Source organism: Apteryx rowi, unplaced genomic scaffold (genome assembly GCF_003343035.1).
Source record: "Apteryx rowi isolate R43461 unplaced genomic scaffold, aptRow1 scaffold_235, whole genome shotgun sequence".
Lineage (NCBI taxonomy): Eukaryota > Metazoa > Chordata > Aves > Apterygiformes > Apterygidae > Apteryx > Apteryx rowi.
Genome location: NW_020448697.1, coordinates 248,664 through 271,983, shown reverse-complemented (window position 1 = coordinate 271,983; position 23,320 = coordinate 248,664). Strand labels below are relative to the sequence as shown.

General features: G+C 38.4%; 2 protein-coding genes across 10 annotated transcripts in view; one reads left to right on the top strand and one right to left on the bottom strand.

Moving 5' to 3' along the window:
* The window catches only part of TRAPPC3L (trafficking protein particle complex 3 like), a 32,829-nt gene extending 10,708 nt beyond the window's left edge, over nt 1–22,121 (top strand). For 2 of the 9 annotated variants that reach the window (XM_026065958.1, XM_026065961.1), the window contains exons 2-7: nt 2,688–2,726; nt 3,767–3,814; nt 5,364–5,461; nt 8,430–8,529; nt 19,984–20,169; nt 21,214–22,108. In XM_026065958.1, coding sequence (XP_025921743.1) covers nt 3,812–3,814; nt 5,364–5,461; nt 8,430–8,529; nt 19,984–20,169; nt 21,214–21,333 — 507 coding nt within the window. In that variant the 5' untranslated portion in view covers nt 2,688–2,726; nt 3,767–3,811 and the 3' untranslated portion in view covers nt 21,334–22,108. Of the gene's footprint in view, nt 1–2,687; nt 2,727–3,766; nt 3,815–5,363; nt 5,462–8,429; nt 8,530–9,341; nt 9,486–11,864; nt 11,990–19,983; nt 20,170–21,213 lie in introns of those variants that run through there. The other 7 variants (XM_026065959.1, XM_026065962.1, XM_026065956.1 and 4 more) reach the window with 6 other exon arrangements.
* Nucleotides 12,054–19,977, bottom strand: CALHM5 (calcium homeostasis modulator family member 5). Its single transcript, XM_026065967.1, has 2 exons — nt 18,979–19,977; nt 12,054–16,155 (listed from the first exon to the last, which is right to left on the bottom strand). Exons 1-2 carry the CDS (start codon nt 19,516–19,518, stop codon nt 15,766–15,768), a joined length of 930 nt encoding a protein of 309 aa, XP_025921752.1. The 5' UTR covers nt 19,519–19,977; the 3' UTR covers nt 12,054–15,765.
* Nucleotides 22,122–23,320: the final 1,199 nt, after the last annotated feature.

The following is a 23,320-nucleotide window of genomic DNA, read 5'->3' as shown; positions in this document are numbered from 1 at the left end:
TTTTATGAGCTGCCAACAAGCTGCCAGCTTTAAAGCTGTGGCATAAAAAAAGACTGTCCATAGGAGCTGGAGTCTGTTTGATTCTGAGCAGTAATACTAAGATTTGCTCTAGGAACCTTGATATCTCTCCAGCTACCTTGATGATGATATGAAATGATTTTTTAGGTAGTCCTCCCCTCAGCATGAATCCTGAGGCCAAAACTCTGCTCCTGATTTGGGGAAATGAAGCTGTGCCAGCCACATCTCTAGGACGTGAGAAGTTACAGGAATAGATGGTTCAGCTGGGGCTGCAGTGTACCTGGTACTCACTGTGTGCCTCCTAGATAGCAGACCACATCTTGTTTTGAGGTTTGTGTTGCATGAGCAGAGGTCCTTCTTCATCCTCCTAATGTAGCACAGTGCACTTTCAGAGGATTGTAATATCTGGCTTTTAAAATCTGGCCAAAATCTGATTCTTGGAGAAACAATGGTAAACTTTAACTGTTGTCTTTGGATGTTAGCTTTGACCATTGATCTCATAGCACAGAATTATATTAAGTAGAAGTTATGCGGACCAAAACTTCCTTATTTTTCTTCACTTCGTGTTAATATTCTCCTAAAATTCTAGTAGTTGTTTTAAATACACTGCATGCAAGGATTTCCCAACAGCACTTCTTAAACTGCATGATCATAAAAAAGTTTATTTTGTACCATTAAGGTTACCAGTTATTCTCCTTCTTGTTCTCTAGCTGTGGTATCTAAAGTATGACAAATTCAGATAGTAAAATCCTATTCAAAGAACATTTGACCTTTAACCTTTTGTCCTGGAACCTGTGACATTTTAATCTTAAAACTGAACATCTTTTTCCAGAAAGGTGGATGATTTATTCTGGTTTGAAACATGAAGTGAGTCACCTCATTTGGATGTGATGCCATTCCTTTGCACTTCACAGTTTCTTTCAGTGAGAACTACATGTCACAATAGCTTAGGACATTAGTTATTTATTTCTAAAACTAAGGGTTTTCTCATCAACAAACACAGTTTGTCTAGCCTGGTCTCTTATGCAAAGGTCTGGATAACAAAGTCAGTTTGATATAAATATAAAGTCTCCCTCAATGACACAAGCAAGTAAAATAACTAAATATATACACGTATAAAAATGTTTCAATGCAAGACTTGATGTGCGCCCTCTACAGGTCAGTCTTTGTATCCATGCAGAGGCCAGTGATTATGTTAGGAACTCAGTGCTCCGTCTTTGCAAGAACTCATTGCGTGGCCAGACCTTAGATTATACTTAGCATTTGTCCTCAGCTCATTGTTCTAAATAGCTTATGAATTAATTATAGCCGATACTGCATAAGGTGAGGTACATTTGTTTCTGCTGTAGACCAGGCAATCACACAGAAGATCTATGTGCTAAAGGAGATTGTGTAATGGAAAATTTTCGTTCCTATGGAGAACTCAGGGTTCATGAAGTTACACATTGCTAATACTAAGTTTCCTCAGAATCTTTATCTAAGAATGAAAATTGCCAACTGTTTAGGATTATTTTACTGTAAGTCCAAAAAGCCAAATTGACACAATATAGAAATAAGGCCATACTGGTTTAAAAACAAAACAAAACAATAGTACTGTGCCTTGAAGAGAAAATGGTTCCATCTAAAAGTGTAGTTATGACACATATGTATGTATAACAAACTGAAGAGAGAGGAAGTTGCTAGTACGGAGCAGAGCATAAATAATGTTGAAGAATGATAAGGAAAAAAAGTGACTGTTTTTTTTGGCACACTCACTTATTGAGCACTTATGTGCATTTTTTTTTTTTGCTTTATCCCTAGTTCTCAGAATCTGAACAGGCTTAGGAAAGACAAAGGCACAAGGTTTCTAAGACTGAGGTAGTCTGGGCATACTCAGAAGCTGAGGTCTTAAGTGCCTAGAGAGCTTTAGGGTCAAATATAAAAATACCAGGAAAGTTTATGTGCTTCTGTGGCTACATAGTCCTTAAATGACAGAGATAGCTCTCTTGTATTTGGATGGCTCAGTTCCACCCAGTCTTCAGGAACTTAGAACCTCATTGAAAGACTTAGAGCTCTCTGGATGGTTAATGGGGATTTTTGATAGCAGCTGGGGCAGTGGAGAATTTCCAAAAGGCTTTAAGTCAATTAATATTGTGCCAATATCTGAAAAGGGGAAATGGGATGGATGACAAAGGTGTCTGCTCAAAAAAAAAAAAAAAGAAGTATAATATAATTTATGTCAATCTGCATGAGTTTATGGGAAAAAGATTTTGTCAAATAAATTTTTTTTTTATTGGATTGCAAGTGTGGCTGATAAATATAATTACATTGATATAGTATGCTTAGGTTTCTCTAAGGCATTTGTCTTATTACAACATCATATTTTTGTTGAGACAGGAACAACACAGAACCTGTGTGAAATCCATTTACTGCATCAAAATCTTGCTAACTAAAATCTGGCGAAGTGCAATATTACTGTAAATAGGAGTTATCACCAAGGAGAGTTTAGGAAATGGTCTTAAACTCATTAACGTTTTTAACAGTGTCCTGTTGAAAGGGGAGCATTTCTTAAACTCCAAACCCTTGATGCAGTGGGAACAGGAGGAGGTCTTTCTACCAAGCCTTTCTTTCCTTCTCCACATGATTTGTTCTATTGCTGTCATTGGTGTTTACTATTATTTTTTCCATAGGTTATAAACTGAAAAGGACCTCCAATCTACCCACCACAGGCCAGTAGCATTTTCTTGAATTTGTGTCTAAGAAGTTTAATAAGAGCCAAAATACTCCCTCCCTTAAGGGCCACCTGCTGCTCCTATTAAATACAGTCAATTCTGCAGTGCTGTGGAGATGATAAAGCAGGATCCTGTCCTGGAGCAGAAGAGAAGAAAACTTTCCTCCAGCTTGGTGCACAGCTAAGGATCCCAGACTAGTGCTTGTGACAGGATCTGTGCAGAGACTTTGACTTCTTCCATTGCTCTCAATGCTGCAGGGCACTGTGCAACTCTGCTCCCTGGGCAGGCAGCTGTGATCCTTACCTGTCCCCTCAGTCGCGCTTATGTAGCGCAGCCGTACCAGCCACAACTTCTGCATTAACCAACTCAAACAGTATCTTTTAAGAATGGTTAAAAAAGCACTTAAATGAGCTTTAGCCAGTCTTGTTTAGTTAATCAGACCAAGTATGGGATTTGTTCCATTTAATATTAGCCACTTTAATTTTAGGAGTCTGCTTTTGATTGCTTATTCTCTCACTACAAGTAAAGGAGAAAGACATTGCAAGGAGGCACATAAACCAGATGCCAGTCCAATAGGCTCGATTACCCTCTGCAGCCACTTCCTTTCTTCTTTGTTGATAGACACTGTCTTAGATGACCGTGCTGGACCCATATGTCTAGCTTTCAGGGGGCAAGTGTTAGAAGAGGTAACTTTCTATCTGAATAATAATTGAAATGTGATGTGCACATGGAAAACCTAAAGCCAAAGTAAGACAAAACCACAATATTTCATTCTGCTTCCAATTCCAATTCAAAATCCAGTGATTATGATCATTTTGGGGTGGCAGCACTAAGGAATCCAAATCATAGGCCAGTGTTGCAGTGGGCTGGGCTGTGAAACTCATTCCTGCCAATGTGTTTTACATTTCTCTTTAAATTGCATTTACATTTCATAGCATCACATTGTGTTTCCTTCTTTTGACTATTCATTGAAAGACAACACAAAGAATTGCATGAACCCATGTCATTTTTCTCCTGTACTTCTTTTTATATTGTAGGACTGGCATTTACCTACCATTTCATCCTCTGCCTCTGCACATCACATGGTATGCAGCAAATCTCTGTGTTATAGTTTTGTAGCTAAGAGTTTCAGAAGTAAATATTTTCCTTAAATATATACATACATATATATATACACACACCAGAATCATTCCCATAGAGAAAAATCATCTTGTTCTTCTAATATACCCCCTAAAGCATGGTATTTGTTATATTGCATAAGATCCTAAACATTCATATAGGCCTGGGCAGTTCTCTGCATTCCTCAGATCGTCTCAGTCACATCAGTCAAAATTATTGCTCCCTGTGTGAGCCTGTGCCCAGCACCATTGGCAGTAGGGGAGGAGCTCTCCTCTAACTACTCATCACCATTTCCTGGCAGTCCCACCCTCAGCAATCCAATGATGGAGCAGTTGATATAAATGCTCTCTAGTTAACTTCAGCTGTTAGCAAGGTCCAACAACATGTTGGAAACAAACTCAGATGATTTTGGTGACACCATCTGTTTAATCACTTAGGCTAAGTGATCAGTCAACGTGACCCTACTACCTGTACCTGCCTGCAGGCATACTCCACAAGCAGGTGATAGCCATAAATCTGAGTCAGCAAAGACTCAGGCTCATAAATCTGAGCCTGAGCCTACACTGGAAAAGGTGGAYGTGTTTGCTAAATGAAAGGAGAAAAAATGAATCTACACTAAGGATGGGTTGAGGTTATGTTAATTATGATGTTAGCTAATTGTGACCACATTTCCTAATGTAGATAAATCCTCTAAGAGAAACTGGTATCTCCAAATCTAGGTAATCAACTCATGTCAGGATGTATAAGCATTTACCTTCTGTTGTTTGACAGGAAATGACATTTTAAAAGCAGGCTTCACTAGCAATAGGACCTACTTTTGCTTACTTAGATGTAGTGGAAATAATGTCATGAGACTGTCCAGGCATTTAGACAGTTAGTATAGATAGTGACACGTTTGTAAAGATTTGTAAAGAAACAGAAATGTTAATGGGATTGATTCTTTTCTGCTTTGCTGGTTGTGTTATTCTTCACACTTGTGCTGAATGATAGTAATTTTTTACTGTCCTGAACTAATATTTTTTGTAACTACTTTGTATTTTGGGGGGGAAACAGCTAATGATTTGAATCAAATCTAATATATCTTTTTGAAGCAGCTGGAGTTTCTTTGTGTACATTGTTGTTCAACTTATAAAAGGACTAATAGCTCATTGCCTCAATTATTCTTCCCACAGCTAAATGCTTGCCATTAATCTTGAATGTCATTTAATGGCGTTTATCAATCCAGCATTCATATGTGCTGTTATAGGACTCAAGAATTTGTCTGATTAAAGTAGTTGTATCACAGCAAATGATATTGCATACAAGCAAAATCTCTGCTCAGAGACTCAAGTGATGATGAAATTAGGTTCTGTCAGATGTGAACTGAAGATTTCAGTGGTTACAAGTCTGTGGACAAAAATTTCTTATCAATGTAAAGGGTATTTTTGTTTGTTTTTAATATAGTAGCAGCTTAGAAGTGTGATAAGAGTTTGATCCTACTTTGTTTCATTCTCAATTTCCACCTTTATCTGGCAGAGCAGAGAACTTTTTGTGCTCACATATGGTGCTTTGGTAGCCCAGCTGTGTAAAGACTATGAAAAAGATGAAGATGTCAACACCTGTTTAGATAGAATGTAAGTACTACATTTACTTAGCATTAAAATATTCAACTTCTCCCGTAATACTGTTTGTCCAACTGCATATTCCCTTTCAGCTTTATGTCTGTTATTTTTTGAGTTCCAACACTTTATTTAGGACTGCACAAAGTATGAGAATAAGATTCAATATTCTGTCAACAGGAGTAACATTTATTTATGAATAAAGAAAATCAACAATTAACTTTTCAATTCTCCTAAGAAGAGTGTGGGGATTGTTCTGATAGCTGACACTTGTTCCTTGTTAATCCTTTGTTAAGCTAATTAATAATATAAAATTCTAAATTCCATCTCCTATTTAAATATGTCCTTTTTCAGTTTCCGTATTAACTTTCCTCTTCTATTTCTTCACCTCCATAGTATTTAAAGCTATTCAAACTTTTTATTTCTCACAGATGTTTTCTAGCTAACATGCAGTTGTGTGTCCGCTCTCCTTGTGGCCTTCCTTGCCAGTGCTTCCCCTCATCTAGCTATGCAGTGTTTTTGCGACTTGGACAGCTAACTGGTGGTCACAATACCAGATTTTAGGGGTTTGGTTTAGGTGACTAAGTCAAAGGGCAGCCCCATTTGGTAGTCAATAGCCTTCCCTGAGGGTGTAATTCAGGTGTCTGACTTGGGTACTCTGCATTGTCCTATGGCGGTGGCTCTCTTTCCCCCTGCATTAGGAGCAGCCTGGCCCCTCAGCTTTAAAAATAGCATACAGCAGAGAGTGAAATAGCAGGAATGATCGGTTAAGAACTGATTTTTATACAGGTAATCTCTTTGGAAAGGAAAGATGCTACGTGTATAGGATCACGTGATTCTGACTGAGGTTCCTTTTTATCACTATAAAAATAATAATATCATACAAAATCAGGCAGAAGTTAATTTTGAACTGGTTAGCGAGAGGATACACTGAGATCATCATTAGAAGAGCTCATACTTTCAGGAAAAGCAGACATACCAAGTGATGTACAACAATCACACTGAACAGAGTAGACTCTTCACTATTAGACTGAAAGCTTGCAAATAAGCTAAATTTCAATACCTATTAATGGAAGTGAGAAAAAAAAAATCATTGATTTGGGGAAAAAAAGTGATTTATTCACGAACTGAAAATTGGTAACATCCCTCAGGTAGTTATTTGATATTAATCCCTCATTCAGCTCTGATAAAAATGATACATTTCAAAAAAAGTATGGGTTTTTTTCTGATGCTATGTCAGAAATTAAGAAAAGGCAGTTTGGGGAGGTGTGGAGACATATTTTGTGCCTCATATTGTTATTATTATAGCAGTTTCTGTAACACTTTAATGTTTTTCTGCTTGTTTTTCTCTTGATAAAGAGGAAGATGTGGTGAAATAATAAGTTTTATTAGAGTACTATGACTTCAGCCTTACTTCTGGGAAGATGAAGACAGCCCAGCTTGGGGAACTGACTCTGTAGATCAGTCCTGTGACAGATGGGAACAGTATTCTGAGCTCTCTCTATATTTATATATACATATATAATCTGTAGTTAGAAGGGGTTTTTTTGTTTGTTTGTTTGTTTTTTGCTGTGCACTTGCCAGATAGCTGCTTGTCAGTCTATTATTCATTTGGCTTTGCGGATCTGAGGCATAAAAATTAAAAAGGATCTAAATACTGTCTGGTACATCAATAACACATACCTTGCTAACTGCTGATGACATATTTACCAACATTATTGATATTAATACTTAGGCAATAAATAAATATTTCATAGTTTTCTGGTGCATTACATACTCTTATTTTGAACCTCACTCTGCTAGAAACACTTTTTAACGTCATCACATTAGACATCAGATCACTTTTTGGCTTCTTGTCATCAGACATGAAACAAAATCAGCAAGAAACTTTCCATTGACTGCAGCCTGCTTTATGGAGGATGTAAGACCTCTGACAATCAGTCAGAGATTAAGAATATCCACTTAAATGAAAATGAAAAATTCCATAAAAACATTTCTGAATTGGTTCAGATTCTTTCATTACATTTGTGTCAATCTCATAAACTTTTCCTTTTTCAAAAAAATGCTTACCATAATATAAGCATTTCTATTTTATACATTATGTATTTACTGACCTATGTTAATGTATGAGAGTGAGCAATGAATATTTGTTTTATGAAAAATTTCATTAACTTTCATCTTTTTTATTGCCCTTTCATTTCTCAGAAATTATATTGTTTTAAATGCAAAATGCAAACTATATTAACTAGCAACCTTTGGATTCCTTCCGAAATTAGTAGGTGAAGGGAGAGAACAAGTTAGAGAGAAAGAAGGCAAAGAGAGAAATGTGGAGGAAGAGCCAAAAAAAAAAAAAAAAAAAAAAAAAGAGGGTAAAGTGAAAGGGACCAGCTGTGAGTCCATTTCCTATGGATTTGCCTGACGCTAGAACTCTGCAACGAGGATGTCGAAGATTAGATAAACTCCCTGCCAACCCCAGAGATGAATGCTGTGACTTGAAGGGGCAGTTGCTTTTATCCACCTTGTTAGAAACAGCATGAGATGAACTCTGGGGTTCACATAGGATTGGAGAAAATCCTATGCTATTTTTTAATGATAAAACAGTATGAATCAGCCTTCATTTATATATTATTTATGTATTGTATACATATATGTTATATATAAAATATCTAATATTTATATATCTCTATACAGATATATGTATTTATAGATAAAGTATATATAATCAACATTCATATCATGTTTGCTAAGTAGGAAGAAATTAAAGGAGTACAATTTCTTATATGACTACATGAAGAGCAGGCCACCTGTACTGCAAAAGTGGTAGAAATAAGAATCAAGTCCAGCAAAATCTAATGTCCTCAAAACCATTTATTCAGGAACATGCAGCTGTTTTGCTGAGAAAGTGCAAGAGAAAGATTAGGGAGACAGCATGTGGGAAGAAATACCCCATTCTGAATGTTAACTTTCTTTGTTTTTCCTTTAGGGGGTATGACATTGGCATAAGGCTGATTGAAGATTTTTTAGCTCGTTCAGCTGTGAAAAAATGCCGGAGTTATTCTGAAACCGCAGAAATGATTGCACAGGTAAGTGAGATTTATATTCTTTAGAGGTTGGTCACCTTCAGTGGTCTCAGCTTTTCCCTCTTTCTTTTATCAGTTTGCTCCAAAACTGTTATCTACATCTTCTGCTATATCGTAATTGTCTATCAAAAATGACTATTCTCCACAATCACACACATGCTTCCACTGTGTTAAATATGGCCTTTTTTCTTATCTATAACTTTACATCAACTAGCAGCACACAGAGGTATGGCTATAGAGAGGAGACATCAGTTTCTGCCTCCGTGGCATAATGGGTAAATACCAGGCTGGAAAGGAAAACATTCAACAGGGCACAAAAAATGTGATATTTAGTGAGTCAAGAATTTTGCATATGGTCTTGTTAAACCCACAATGGTAAGTTTGTCAGAAATGGTCACCAGAACCACAGACTTTGTTCACATGGGTGTTAGTTTTACATAATAGTTAAGGACAAAAAACTCAAAGTGGGATACAACCTATGAGAGGCTGTTAAACCCTGATTTAACCTGATCTTAATGTCAGTTGCTAACTTGATCTTAAAATTCTTCTATGGAGGAGAATTCAGTCTTTCCTAGTAGCCTGTTAGGTGTTTTACCTTTAGAAGAGTAAGAAAGTTTCTTTTTGTGTGCTGCAGATTAAGTTGTTTTCTTCTACTCCTGCCAGAGGATGTGGCAAACAACAAAAAATGATCCACTTTTGACAGACTTCAAATCATATGTTCCCTTGATTTTTCTCTCCTAGAAACATAAGCCTTAACTGTCTATTACAGTCTTAGATTTTGACATTCTTATTCCTGCCCTCTGAACTCTCTCCAGCATTTAACCTTAAAAATGGTAATGTTAGGAAGAAGCTGCAGGATTTTGTGCGGAAGCAAGACTCCATGGAAGAAGAGAGGAATTGTAAGAAAAGAAAGAGCAAAATTATCCTCTCTACCCACAAATCAAAATGATAAAATCAATGTGAGTACTTTTCCCCTGCCTTTGATGGAAAATTCCCTTTTACTGAACAATCTTTTGCACTAGTGTTGGACAATAAAGATCTGGGAGGAAGCTCAGTAGCAATATAGAGGCTTTTAAAGATATATTTTGCCCCTGGGGCAAAGCAGACCTCCAGGGAAGCTGCTACAGAAGTCCACAGGGTGTCTGGTCCCTTTAGACTGCTGCTCCACTGTGAGGGAGGTGGTACTTCAGAGCTATTCAGTTAGCTCACACTTTCTGATACCCAGTCAGATCACTGCGAATGATCCCTTTTATCCTTAATGATCTTCAGCTGGTAAGTGTTGTCAGCTATGTCTGGCCTTTCCTGATGACAAAAACTAACCATACTTTTAGGAGAAAGAACAGCTTGCTAAGTGGTCATTTGCTGTAAGTGGAGATCTGGGCATCAATTCTTCCTTAATTAATTGAACAGAGATTCATTTCCATTTGCTCCTTTGGGGAGACAAAAGTATGCCTGGCATGCTTTTTGATTGCTTAGAATTACCAGCAGCAGCAGCAACTAAATGTGAACATTATGTTTAACCACTAACTACAGAACTGGGAAACGCTGGATTGATGTACTAAGGTAGTGGTATATACTAGTAGCACAGGAGTATCCTAGTACAAAGTGCACACAGATGTTTCCAGGTGATGTGTGACTCTGCTTGCAGTAACCATATCAGAAATTCCTAAGTTACATCTGAGTGAAATGGAAGAACAGAAGTTATATTATCATTCAAAAATGCTTGTCATAGAGGAACTGATGGCTGTCATAGCAGGTGAAAAGAGGTCCTTTCTCTATTGCTGATAGGACTGTAAGGTGAATCACTTGCACGTGCACAAGAGCAAAACACACACATATACCACAATCTGCCAAGGTGACATTACCAACTGCCAATCAGAACCCATTAGCTCATGAAAAAGTGAAAACTATATTATTCCTAAAATGAAGCATCTCAAATTGGCCTCTGAATCTGAGTGACATATCTCAGGATCAGGGTGATGTGTAACAAGGCTCCTAAGGAAGCTGAGACAGGGCAGAGGATCCATTTGAGATTCTGAGAGCAGCTGAATGGAAAACATAAGACAAGCAGCATTTCAATCACTGTACTAAAATAGACTGTCTCATTTAAAAATGATACCAGGCACCAAAATCACATTTTTGTTCATTTTATATTCATCTTTTCCAGGCAGTATATGTTCTTTGTTTTCTCTGGATTTTTGTATATAAGCCCTATATCTAGTTTGCTGGGTCTTGAACGGCATCCTCAGAGTTTTCTTATTTACCAGTTCTGTAGTACAGCTGGACTGTCATTCTTCAGTACAGAAGATTCAGCAACAAAATACAGTGAGAAATTAACCATGGGAGCAAGGAAGAAGGCACTGTTTCCCTTATACTTCAAAAAGACACTTGTTCAGAGAAATAATATTACTTGGAAAGATTGGAACAAACTTTAAAGCATGCAGTCTCCTGAATAGACTATTTTTAGCAAACTCAGAGGAATTCTGTAGTAGGAGTATAACCTTTTTGGGGCAAAATATGCTATGCAAAGCACTTATAAATTTCTTTGACAAAACAGTTTTGAATTAGTCTTCAAGCACATTTTTCAGAGACAGATACCAAAAAAACCCCATACCTAAAATGACCCAGCAAGTAACTGCAAATATACTGTTAAAGCTGTTGGTTCAAAATTACACAACTTTTTAGATGAACTGTTTAACTGCTTATTAGTAGGGTTATCAGCAAGCAGAAAGTGTTTAAATACTTAACTTTTCTTAGGTACAAATCTGTTAAAGGGTGAATGTATAGCGTAAAACCAGTTAAAAGGTTAAAGTAATTAAAGCAGTTAAGCAGTTAAAGTAGTTAAAATCAAACATCCTGTAAATGTAGCTGTGATCCTGCAGTCCTTTGGAAAGCAGAAGAAAAGGAAAAGTCCCTGGTAGTATATACAAGGACTGATTAGTTAGTGGCTTCCTAACTATTTCAGTAGTTCTAGACTGTATTTGAGCACCATCAAAATGTTAATGAATTTTAGTTTTGCTACCTAAGAAGGATGGTCTGCTGGGTGAGGCCTGACAAAGCGCAAGTGGTACATTTTTAATTCCTAACTGTGCATGGATTTCTTGTTTGACATTAAGCAAGATGTATTCCTGTAGAGTTGCAGTCATAATTTTTGAAAGAAATATAGTAATGCTTTTTTGCTTCATATGGGTGTCATTTTGAAGGTATGCCTGTAAAAGCGTCTAAATAGGTATTCTCTCTTTTTTTTTTTTTTCCATTTCATACAGTTAGAAATGAGACAGATTTATGGATGCACTTTTCAAAACTGTTTGTTCATTTTACTTCTCCCTCTTTTGCAGACACAACGAAAGACCAAAAGACCTTTGTTTTGCCCTCAGAGAAGTTGTGTATGGCAGTTTTAAAGAGTTTTGAGTTAAAAAAAAGTTCATTTCTTATCTATTCATTAAATTACTTACTTATATAATTGCTTAAGTTACTTATTCCTCTGAGGCTTTTCTTTTTCAATTTTCACTTTACTGCTTTGCAATTTTGTCTTAATTTGGTCCTCCAAGACACTACAAATGAGCCACTGGTTTTGCATAGTTTCCATGCAAGTTCGCTTTATACACCGGAAATTTTAACAATAGAATTTGGAAAGAGTTGTAATGGAACGCACAGCTGAAACTCAATTGAAAGCATATGAGGGGCAGTTAGCATGTTTAACTAGTTATTGCTCTCGTAACAAAGACTTGGAGTTTGACAGAGCAGTGGATGTACAGTAGAAGAAGAGTATTTAAATGAGAAAATTGGGTTCTATTTGAGGAGAAGAGTAAACTGAGGGCAGAAACATAATAGAATTGAGCAGAAGTTTCCAGTTTATTTATGCATTTATATTTTTAGTGGATATCAGAGTTAATGCAAAATCTAAATTTTCCAAGAGAAAACATTAATTCTGCTGGTCTTTTTTTTTTCTCTCACTTTGTTTCAGGTAGTGTCAACAATAAACCCTACTTCTTTCTGAGCTTCCACGGTAGCAGGTGAACTTCAGTTCAGGGGCAACATTGATATAAACCAGCTTTAGTGATAGCTGCTTGAAGGACAGAGTCAAACTTGCCAAAATCTGATTCTAGTTGAAAATGTAGGGTCAAACTGGGGTTTATTTTGTCTGTTTTTATAAAAGTTTTCCTGGAGCCTCATGACAATTGTATTAAATCACAAGCATTTTGGAAAGAAAACCCAGCTAGAATAACAAGGCCCTGGGAAGGAGGGCCGGTTGAGGGACTKAGGCTCCTGCCAGGCAGATGTTGCTGCACATAATGTTTAGCAGCCGCCCTTCAAGGTAGGAACCAGACGGGAGGGGAGAAGGGGTGCAGAAGGAGGGCCATGCCTGCAGCCTGCCGGGCAGAAACACGGGCTCTGCATTGTGCCACGGGGCCTGTGGGCACAGTGCTGGTCTGGGCTGGAGGACCTGTCTATGTGCCCAGCAGCTTCTGCCAGCCTCTAAGAGTGACTTGGGATAAGGGTGAGGAGAGGAGGTATTGCCCTTCCACAATGACGGAGAAGGCCAGGCTGCCAAACACTCCTGTTTCAGAGTTTCTGACTGCTCAGGTGCACAGCATGGAGCTTTCTCCTGGGACAGAAGAGGCTGCCAAAAGCCTGAGGTCTGATCCCTCTGCCCTCCTCCCTCACAAATGCTTTTGCCTCTGGGTCCCAGCCTTGCAGCACAGTGGAGACAAGACTCAATCTTCCCTGTCCTCATGCCTATATCAACCCACTTGCTTCCTGCCTTCTCTAATCAGACCCTTAGCATGCTGGGTGTCCTGCCTTTTGTGTCTGCTGCTATTCCTTTGTTTTTTCGTGCTATCAGTGTGGAAGGAAGGGGGCAGGCAACTCTGGGAAGTGGAGAGCAGCCCCGGCAGTGGGGAGAGGAAGATCCTGTTAGGTGTTGTGTTTCCTCTTCCCTGCCAAGGAGGTGAGATGGAGCTGGGCACTAGGTGTTGGGGCATCTGTCAAGAAGAAGGAGAAAAGCAGACAAGGGGGAACGGATATTTATCCTGGAGTTTAGATGGTTGTTGTAGCAGGAGAGGCGCCTCTGGAGAAAAATGCATATGTAGTCGCTGGGCTGCAGAGCAGTAGCTGTGGCTTTTCTTTTAGCAGCCCTGAGATAGTAAGCAAGTGAGGCACTATGTGGTGGCACTACCACCTACCCAGCCCTGCAGACAGCAGATCCATCTGGGAAGCTACTGATAGATACTTTCCCCTGTAATAGGGATTAATTCAGGTATTGCAATTTATTCTTTTAATAGACATTCTGGCAGGTAAAAACTGACTGTATGAATGTCAGGAGAAAATATGTAAACAGAAGAAGTCAAATGAACAGGAAGTTGCTACACTGATAAAGATTGGGTTGTGAATAGTTTTCTGCGTGAGACTGGAAGGACTTTTCCGCACAGCATCCTTCCGATAGATTACATAATCCATTGTGTAAGCAGAGCTTCCCAAGTGCTCTAGCCATTTGCTATCATGAATATTTAGCAAAGTGAAATTGTCTGATTATGTGACCGCCTGCAGGTCTGACTTATTAGTGTCAGACATGCCTGCTGTTGTGACTTTCATTTTGACAGTGTTGCCTCTGTGCTTTCAGCTGCAGCAGGTAAATTTGGACATAAAAAGATAACATATTTTAAGTGTGCTGCAAAGTGGGGCAGCTGGTGTAAAATACATTAATATAACATCTGCTTAAAGACCACATGTTCTTCAAAACACACAGAGAAAATTCTGAGCAGATAATGGAATTAGTTCTTGTATTTTATTAAAAAAAAGAAGTAATGGACTGCAAATGGAGACAGTTTTTTCCTTCCACTGAGCACAGTGAGTATGAGCCATGAAAACAGAACAGCTGCATAGATTACATAAGTTTGTTGATAAGGGTCTGATTTGAGCTGTGCAAAAAAATGATTCTTTGCAGACTTGGGGAGACTGGAGGTAAAATGCTGCATAAAAGCCTGCCAGTCACCCCTGGGAAAGAAGCTTGGCAGAAACTTTGTTCCCCATTTATACAATGTTTACAAAGATTTTGGACACCCCATGTGAGAGCCACATCGTGAATTCCAAGCGCATGAGGTAATACATAAAGCTCAGGGATAAAAATGTATTTATCAGAAATTCTGATTCTGCAGTCATCTTACCTGCCTTGCCTGCTAATTCCTCTTGCCCAGACACATTCTAACTTTCCAAAGATATTAAGAAAAATAAAATCAGCCTTCTGCAAAAATATTTTCTTTGTCGTCTTAAAATGTGGAATTTCCTTCCAGCCTCTCTGTCTTATGTTGGCTGCAAGCCCAGTACAAACAGTATTCTCAGTTCTACAGGCTGCACCCAGTGTCCAAAATCCACCAAAAGTGAGAGCTTTATACTTATTCCCAGGTTTTCAGTGGGAGAAGCTAATACCAACTAGTCTGTGGAGGCAAAATATCAGTGATACATTTTCATTATTGCAACAAAGCATTAACAGCTACTCTGATTATGTTTTAAAATGTTGTTTTTTTTACAGAAACACAGAAATGTTAAACCATTTGGGAATCTCAAGTTCTTTATACCCTATAAGACCATAAGATTTGCCCACTCAAAGAAATTACCTGGCACCTCACTGTCAATTGAGGTAACTGTCCCATGTGAACATGTCAGGGACTAGAAGGCCAGGACTGATCGATGTGACCATCCATGGCGTTATAGGTGCAACAGGAGACTGAAGGCACACAGTTACCTTGAGTGACCGCAGTACCTCAGATTGATGCTGTGCTCTGAGAAATGACCTAAAAGCAAAACCTTTACTTTCTGTGGACTGTCAAAAAGCCACACATCTCTTCTACTATTATATACATGCATTTTTAAATGGTGTTACTTTATGATAGTCTCTTGATTTACCTAGGACAGGCATGCTATATGTTTTACATAGGAAGTTTTAAATCCGTCTCTCAGAAGTCATTGTTCAGTCCTTTTTTCTGTCAGTGCTGTCCTGTTTGGATCAGTTCTTGATCCAGAGCCAGTGCTCACAGAGCATGAGCTTTTGGTGACGTTGAGGACTAGACCATTCTCACTGTTGCAGAGAAATAACTTCATTCCATCTTTTTGGAGCAAGCATGTAACTGGAGTTGAAAGTGAACAAGAAGAAAGGTCATTGTGAACCGGAGAGAATAAAACATCTAGAAATAAGCTACATTAGCAAGATATTATAAAAAGGCTGAAAATCAATGTCATCTACGGTATTTCTCTTCTGTCTACAAAGTCCATCACTGTCTCTCTTTCCTCACTGATCTCCTTCTGGCCTTGCTCAACTAGCCTATGAATTGTGCTATAATGTTGTTCACTGCTATTGAAAGAGTAGAGCTGGGAAGCATCTTCCCATGCCTGAAAAGCTGGCAGGGGAACAGCTTCTGGTTCCATGTTCTCAAAAAAGCTCTTCAGGTTTCGTTCGCTCAGCTTGGTGGCGTACAGCTGGAAAATCTGCTCCAGTTGCTCCTTCTCTTTCTTCATGTACGTCCTCCAGAACTTCAGCTGGAGGTGGCTGACCTTCGACTGGCAGCTGGCACAGCACGTAGTTAGTAGAGACAGAAGAGTGGTGATAACTATTACACACCAGCCCAAAATCTGGGAAAACAAAAGAAACAGGCCCCAGTGAAAACGCCACTTAAATCAAGACCGTCCAACAGAGCGATCGCTCTTTGTACAGAGGGCCCACTGCTCTTCTTGGAGCCCTACTGCAGGTGCATAATACTTAATGCATAAGTATTAATGGGTCTTCCACATCTGGACCAAAGAGGAAACAGAAGAAGTCAGGATCAAGACTTCTCAATATTGCTCATTTTGATACCTTTTTCCAAGGAAAGGGAAAGCCAATTGTTTTTTATAGTGTAAAGTAAGACTCTCAGGAGAAGTTGGCTTATATTAAAAGCTGTGCGCACACAAAGATACAGACGGCCTCAGTTTTAAATGACCCTGTTTTATAACAAAGGGAACTTGGATGACAAAAGCTGGAGAGACTTGACCAGTACAAAATCAATGGCAGATGCAGGAACTGAACAGATGATCTCAAATCTACAAGCTGTGTATAATTTCTCACAAGAAAAATCTACAAAAAAGTCTAAATGATCCATCAAATAATATAATCATTGAGCAGTGTTATACAGAAAACAAAGTGGACCTGAGAGCAGGAGTAGTGTCTCAATAATTTAGAGGGGATAATTGATAAGAATTTATTGCAAAAATATAATGATCTGATATATAGTGCATTTGAATTCCTCACTTAATTGTTACAGAAAGGGAAAAGTGTGTAGATAAGAGAATAAGCTGTCACAATTACTGGATGGAAAATGTTTTCAGTTTCTTGAAAGCATTAAATAATATTAACCATCAAGAATTAGGATTAAAACACAAAATTAAGAATCATGACAAACCAGAAAACCATAAAAAGGTAAATAACTTTTGATCCAGGTCAATCTATATTTTAAACTGTGATGATTTTGAGATGTGTTGCTTTCAGATATTTTTTAATATAAAAAAAAGAAACTGTTTTAGCATTAATTAGCTAATAAGAATATAAATGATAGTTTTAAACTAAAAAAGCTTCCCCTCATTTGTTTCCCAGGTGATTCACTGAATTCTAAGCTATTCTTGTTAATTTTTTTTTTGACTTTGATGAATCAGCCTTTTGTGGTAGAAAATAAATGTTATGTCAAAACCATATAAAAATCTTCTTCTTGTCCGGTCCCGTGAGCATGCAGGGAGGAGAGGGCAAAAGAAAGAAGAAATAATGTGTGTATTGAAAAGTTGTCATTGCAATAGAGCCCAATTCATTTAAACACTGATTAAGAACAGTTGCAGTGGTTTCAGAGAGTGGTTTCTTTATCCCGAGATACACTTTTTCTGCATCTCTCAACTATTTTGTAGCAACTTCAGAGTTTCACAAAACTTTTGTTAGGAACATTTTAAAGGAAAAAGCTACTTTCGTGATTAGAGCAATGGCTCAGGTTGTGGAAAAATGAGATTGGAATTCCTATTGTGGGATGTTTTCCTGTAAGGAGAGCAGAGATGTGAACGCAGTTTTTTCATGCTTAGTGGCACTGGCCTAGCTACACCAGTATGGAACAAATCTTTTAGATTTTAGAGTCCTGTATGAGTTGGAACTGATTTCTCATGCACTGTTTTAATGGTGGCAATATGGAGAGCTGGAACCTGCCTCGTGTGAACTCCTCTGATTTACAAAACAACAACAACAACAACAAGCAATAAAAGTCTGTTTTTAGCTGAGGGAAATGCAGAGAGTTTCCTCAGGGAGATCTGTGAAACAGAGAGACCTGATGAACAATCATGCTTAGGACTGGTATGGAAGAATAGCTTCACATTCTTTATTTTCCACGCACTTTTGTGCTGATATTTATGGATATGTGAGATACTGTCCTTTTTAACACCTTTTCACTTTCTTTCAGCTTGGAGAATGGATCTATCTATTCTCATGCTATCAACTGAGTCATTTGTCTTTCACTGTTTCCTATACATACAACTTAAAGACTTAAGAACTATCCATTATTTGCTTTTGAAAACACTCAGTTAAATTTGTCTGCATTCCAGCCTTTGCAGCATTGTGCTATTTGCATGGGAACCTGAAAACAAAACTGGCTCCTGGGCTGGAAACAGTTCCGGATGGATGCAATAGTCTGACCAAAACTTGCTGGCTCCACAGCTGTTTCCTGACAATCATCTTTCCATCATTTCTGTAGCATTTTCTTTTCCTTTTCCCCCTTGTTTTGATATTTTTGTCTCTGAATTTTCTTACATTACAAGACAATGAATAAAACTGTAACACAACAATATAGGAAAAGGTAATATGGTCTCAGCTTTGCAAGCTCTGATAGTTTTAGCTTAGCAGTTCTTCTTTTCTCCAGGCAGGAGGAAAATATTTCATGAAGTAGTGAAATCAGCAAGTTCATGACGTGGGATGAGAGGAATGCCAACATAAACAAGTTATACAAGCAGTATGACACAAATCTGATTTTCTAGTATTTTCCCACTGTTAGTGACCTAAGATTTCATTCTAGTATCCAAGATAATATAAATTTGTTTGATACAGACTTTAAAAATAGAACAGACTCCTTTAATGGGGTGTCATTTCTTAATTCAGCTTCCTCAAACAATACAGTACTTTTTTCTCATTAGATTTATTTCCATTCATTAAGGAAGAAAGCTTTAGGTTTTGGTAGTCGCAATGATCCTGACTTCAGTGGGACTCCCCAGGGCTATTTCACAGCTCAGATGGAGCTAAAAGATTTATAGATTGTGTTTTGCAGAGCTGCATTATGCCAAAACTTTAACTGAAAGCAGTGGTGTTACTTTAGCATCTGACATTAGGCTCTCTCACAGATCTGTCAAAGCAGTAGTTCAAACTATATGATGATCTTAAATTATTTTTCTTACCTGGGACTGTGCTTGAAGAGTTAGTTTGAGTTCCTCGCTCTCTGGAAAGGACATGATGCTTTTGCCACAGGCTACCTTGTGTAGCTCTTCAAAGCACTTGACAGATTTGTTGTGACAAACTGCATGTAAGTAGGCAGGATTTTTCAAGCCACTCATGGCACATTCGTAGAAAGTCCCGTTGAGCAAAGCCACAGAGAGCCACATTACTGGGGCTACCAGAACATTTAAAGTGATACGTCCAAAGACATAAAAGAAATGGCAGATATTTCCTTTTGGGAATATTTTTCTGGGATTCCCCCAGCAGCCCGTAAAGAGTTTCCATGTCTTACTATTCAAGAAATATCCAATAACTAGCAAAACAAAAGCTGGGGCGAAGAGAAATACCAAACCATACCTGAAGTTTTCATTGCTGCAGGGACATCTGAAAGCAACAAGAGAAAACAGACGTTCACCTCCCACTGTCAGCAGAGCCATAAAACTGTAACCAATAGCAGTTTTCTGGTTCATAAGGAATTTCAGGATTGTTTGGAAACCATCCATGTCTGATTCTCTCTAAAGAAGTAAAAATCAAGACACTTCTGTCTGTTGTGGAGCAGTCTGCAGTTGTGGATAAAGGGAGAGCCYTTCAGATGAATAATGGTCTGCTGCTAGCCTGTCTGGTTTAGTGCCGTCTAGATAGATTAATGATGTCACTGTCTGCATAAACAAACTCACACGGGACCCTTTCACTAGCAAAGCAGATGCTGCAAATTTACAGTAAAATTAATCAGTAGTATAAGAAACGCAGATTAGCAAATAAGTTCACCAACTCGGCAATCTTATTCTTGGTTTTCGACTGCAGTTGCAGGTGAGAGTAAAAGCATGCATTCACCAGTTGCAGGAGTTCTTGAGCTGTAACCAAAGTCTCCAGCAATATAATAATGGACCTGATGTAGATGCTAATGGTCACAGGGGAGCATGACTCTACTGAAAGCACACAAGTGGTGGAGTTTCATCCTTTTGCAGGTTGCTTTCAAGATGTACCTTGGGGTCACCCCTAGTGTGAGCTGCTGCAGCGCTGCGGGAAATGAGTTCTCCTTAATCCTGGACCAGAACCCATTAGTGGACTTTGTGGAGGAGCTCCCTGCAGAGCGAGCATCACTCTGCTATTGTAACCTCCTCTGTGGGGTGATTCGAGGTGCTTTGGAGATGGTAAGGAAATGCATGGCTGTGCAGGAATGCAAAACCCCTTGCCCAGATAAAAGACGGAAACTTAGTAGTTTTTAATCTCTCAGATTAATGTCCACATCTAAATAGGGACGGATTGATCATGGATGTCAAGGTAAAGAAGCACAAGTTGGGTCACACCCCCACTGTTTCAGCTTGGGTCCTTCAACAGCTGATTTGTGTGCAAGAGCTAGGTGGAATGGATCAAAACAGGGATGTGGAAAGCCAGGGATCCCATGCTGGACTTTCCTGCTGCTCCCTGACCCTATTTCATTTAGCAGCATAGACGTACCAGTAATAGCCATTCCCTGTTGCTTTCCAGATATATGAAGATAAATAATGTTCTGAAGTTACAGCAACATAATTGCAACATCTTGTGAAAAAGAGTAAACAAAGAATAAAGTTTGGGTGAATATAATTTTAAAACTAAAGCATCAGAAGTGTATCAGAAGGCATTCTATATTTTATTCTTAAATGAAAGGCTTTTACAAAAGAATACATGAAGTTCATCATTTGAAAGTGACTGAGTTGTAGACCCTTTGTGCCATTTTCTGAAAAATAACATTTGTTATTTCATTAGGTTTCTGTCAGTGAAAATCTAATTTGTCACATTTTCTATGTTTCAGAAAAAATAAAGCTGTATAAGTATTATTTATGTAAATCAATCGAAAAATCCTAGTAGCTTGTATAAGACTAATTAACAAATGTATTGATAAGCATCAGTATATGACCATGGGAAATTTTGTGATGACAGAATCATCCAGTGCATGATTTAAGTTCCCAGAACAAAGTGAAACACTGCATTGAAGATTAACATATTATGCATTTTGTATTGTGTATATAAGCTTCCTTTTTATTTTTATTTTTGGTTTGAAAAGGCATGAAAAACAATAGAAATCTCTTTCTTATGAAACTTGAGAAAGAGAGTCCCCTTGTGGTGACAGAGAGAGAAAAAAACTAGTTATACTAGAGAAAGGGAAGAAAACTGAACATTCCTTTGCTTAACTGATCAGTCCTGATTCCTTCTAGGTTCACTTAGCAGCAGAAGTTACCTTCCTCCAAGACAAGCTGAAGGGTGATGCTGTGACAGAAATAGGAATTATATTTTTAAAGAAGACTGAAGAAAAAAAGCACAAAAGAAATAAATGAAAGAAATATCAGGAGGAACACTTGCCAAGGGGCATTTTGCTCCATTTGTTTCTGAAGAAGATATACAGGGTAAAAATGAATCAGCTGCAATCATTCATAAATTTGAAAGGTGAAGAGAGTCAGAAAGCAAACACAAGGTGGGGGGAAAAATATTCATTATCATGATACAGATATCACTATAAAAGATCAAAATGGCCTTATCCTTTTACTTCCTTCTCACAAAACCATGCTCTTGATCTCAATAGAAGTTTTATCTCAGTCTTATGTGCATGCTGGATCCAAAATATCCATTCAGAGACCTACTTTTTTCAGCTAAATGTGACTTGTCTTTTCCCATTTTGTTTGCTGGTGATGTTTCAAAGCTTTGTTGCCCAGAGATGCCTTTTTCCCCTGGCTGTTTGTTGTTAGGAATAGTTATTCAGTCCCTGTGGCTACTGCATGCAGATTCTCCCTATGAGGTGTCTGTTTTGACACGCCATGGTTTGTTATTCATTGTCCTTTACACTGAACAGCCTCTTCCCTTTGATACCAAATAGAGATGAAATTTCACTGATGACAGGAACTGGTTTGTTATGGGCCTTTCTGGCCCCAATTGCAGTTTGGCTGGAATGCCTTTCCCAGCACTGTACATACATCAGGCTGCAGCACTCTCATGGCCCTGGTGATATTTGTGTCGCTTCAGACTTCAGCCTTTTTGCAATTCTCGCTTCCATGTTATCTTCAAGAGCACTGGTCTCATGAACAAACTGACCAATGCATGGCATAATTAGTGTGTAGTCACTGCAGATCTGTACTTCACCTAAGGAAACTGAAATAAAAATTCAGAGATTGCTATTCAACCAATTTGTGGGTAATTGTGTGTTTTTCTACCTGACCTTTGTAACCAGCAGTTCCATATCTCCCACTTGATAGTCAACTTCTGTCCTCACAACATGCCTGAGATGTAGAGAAATACCAGCCTCCTAGAGACGTGAGTTACAGAAAAAGATGTAATATTTTCCRCAGGCTGGGATGAAAACCCAGGTCCTGAGTCCTAGCACAGTACCCTACCACAAAACCAGCTCAATTTTTTCACTCTCAGGGAGCCAAAACTCTCTTTTCAAATTAAAATACAAACTCTTGATTCAATTCAGTAAAGCCCAGATTTAACTTTAATTTTATTGCTGTGATTTGTAAGTTCTTCTCTTTTTCCCTCAGCCTGCTTTGTTCGTAATCCTGCTAAGCCAGGAGCAGCTCTTATGTTGGGGCAGCAAGGTCCATTCCCACCGGAACTTTATAATCCTCACTATAATCTTTCTTTCTTTGTTTGTCTTAATAGTGAAATACAGTGGTGGCATACGGTAACAGAGATTTAAGAGAACAATTTTTAACAGAACAATAACTAAGTTATTCATTACCCAGTCCTTTTGGGGCTCAGCCCAACTTCCTGTTACAAGTTAAAATAGCAAATTACAGCATGTAAAAACTTGTTACAACATGTAACGTGTTTCCCTAAATATTTCTTATCATCAAGGCTTAAACACTTTCGGGAGTTGGCCTGCTTTCACGCACCTGTGTGCCTTCAAAGGGGTTTTTGGTGATTATGCCCAAGCTCGCAGAAATGGGCATGTGGCACCTTTGGCTGACCATGAAAAGGTCCTTTACAAGGTAACGACCATCTTTCTTTTCTTCCAGAATATAACAACTGAATACTCTCCTTTTATTACACTAAGAGTGAATAACCTATACTATTCTTGTTTTGTATGATACAGTTCTCTTAAACCACTGTTGTGTTAGATATGCACATGCGTACGTGTATGTGCCTGTGCACACCTGCTGCAACATTTTCTACAGAGGTCCCCACCAGCTAAAAAGCATTAAAGTCTCCACAGTGCGTGTAGGTTGACTCCTGTATATCCACAGTCCTGTAAAAACACAGTCTGCCTGAAAGCATTACATAGCAAAGTCAGGGCTCCATAACACAATATTTTTAAAGCAAGGACCATTA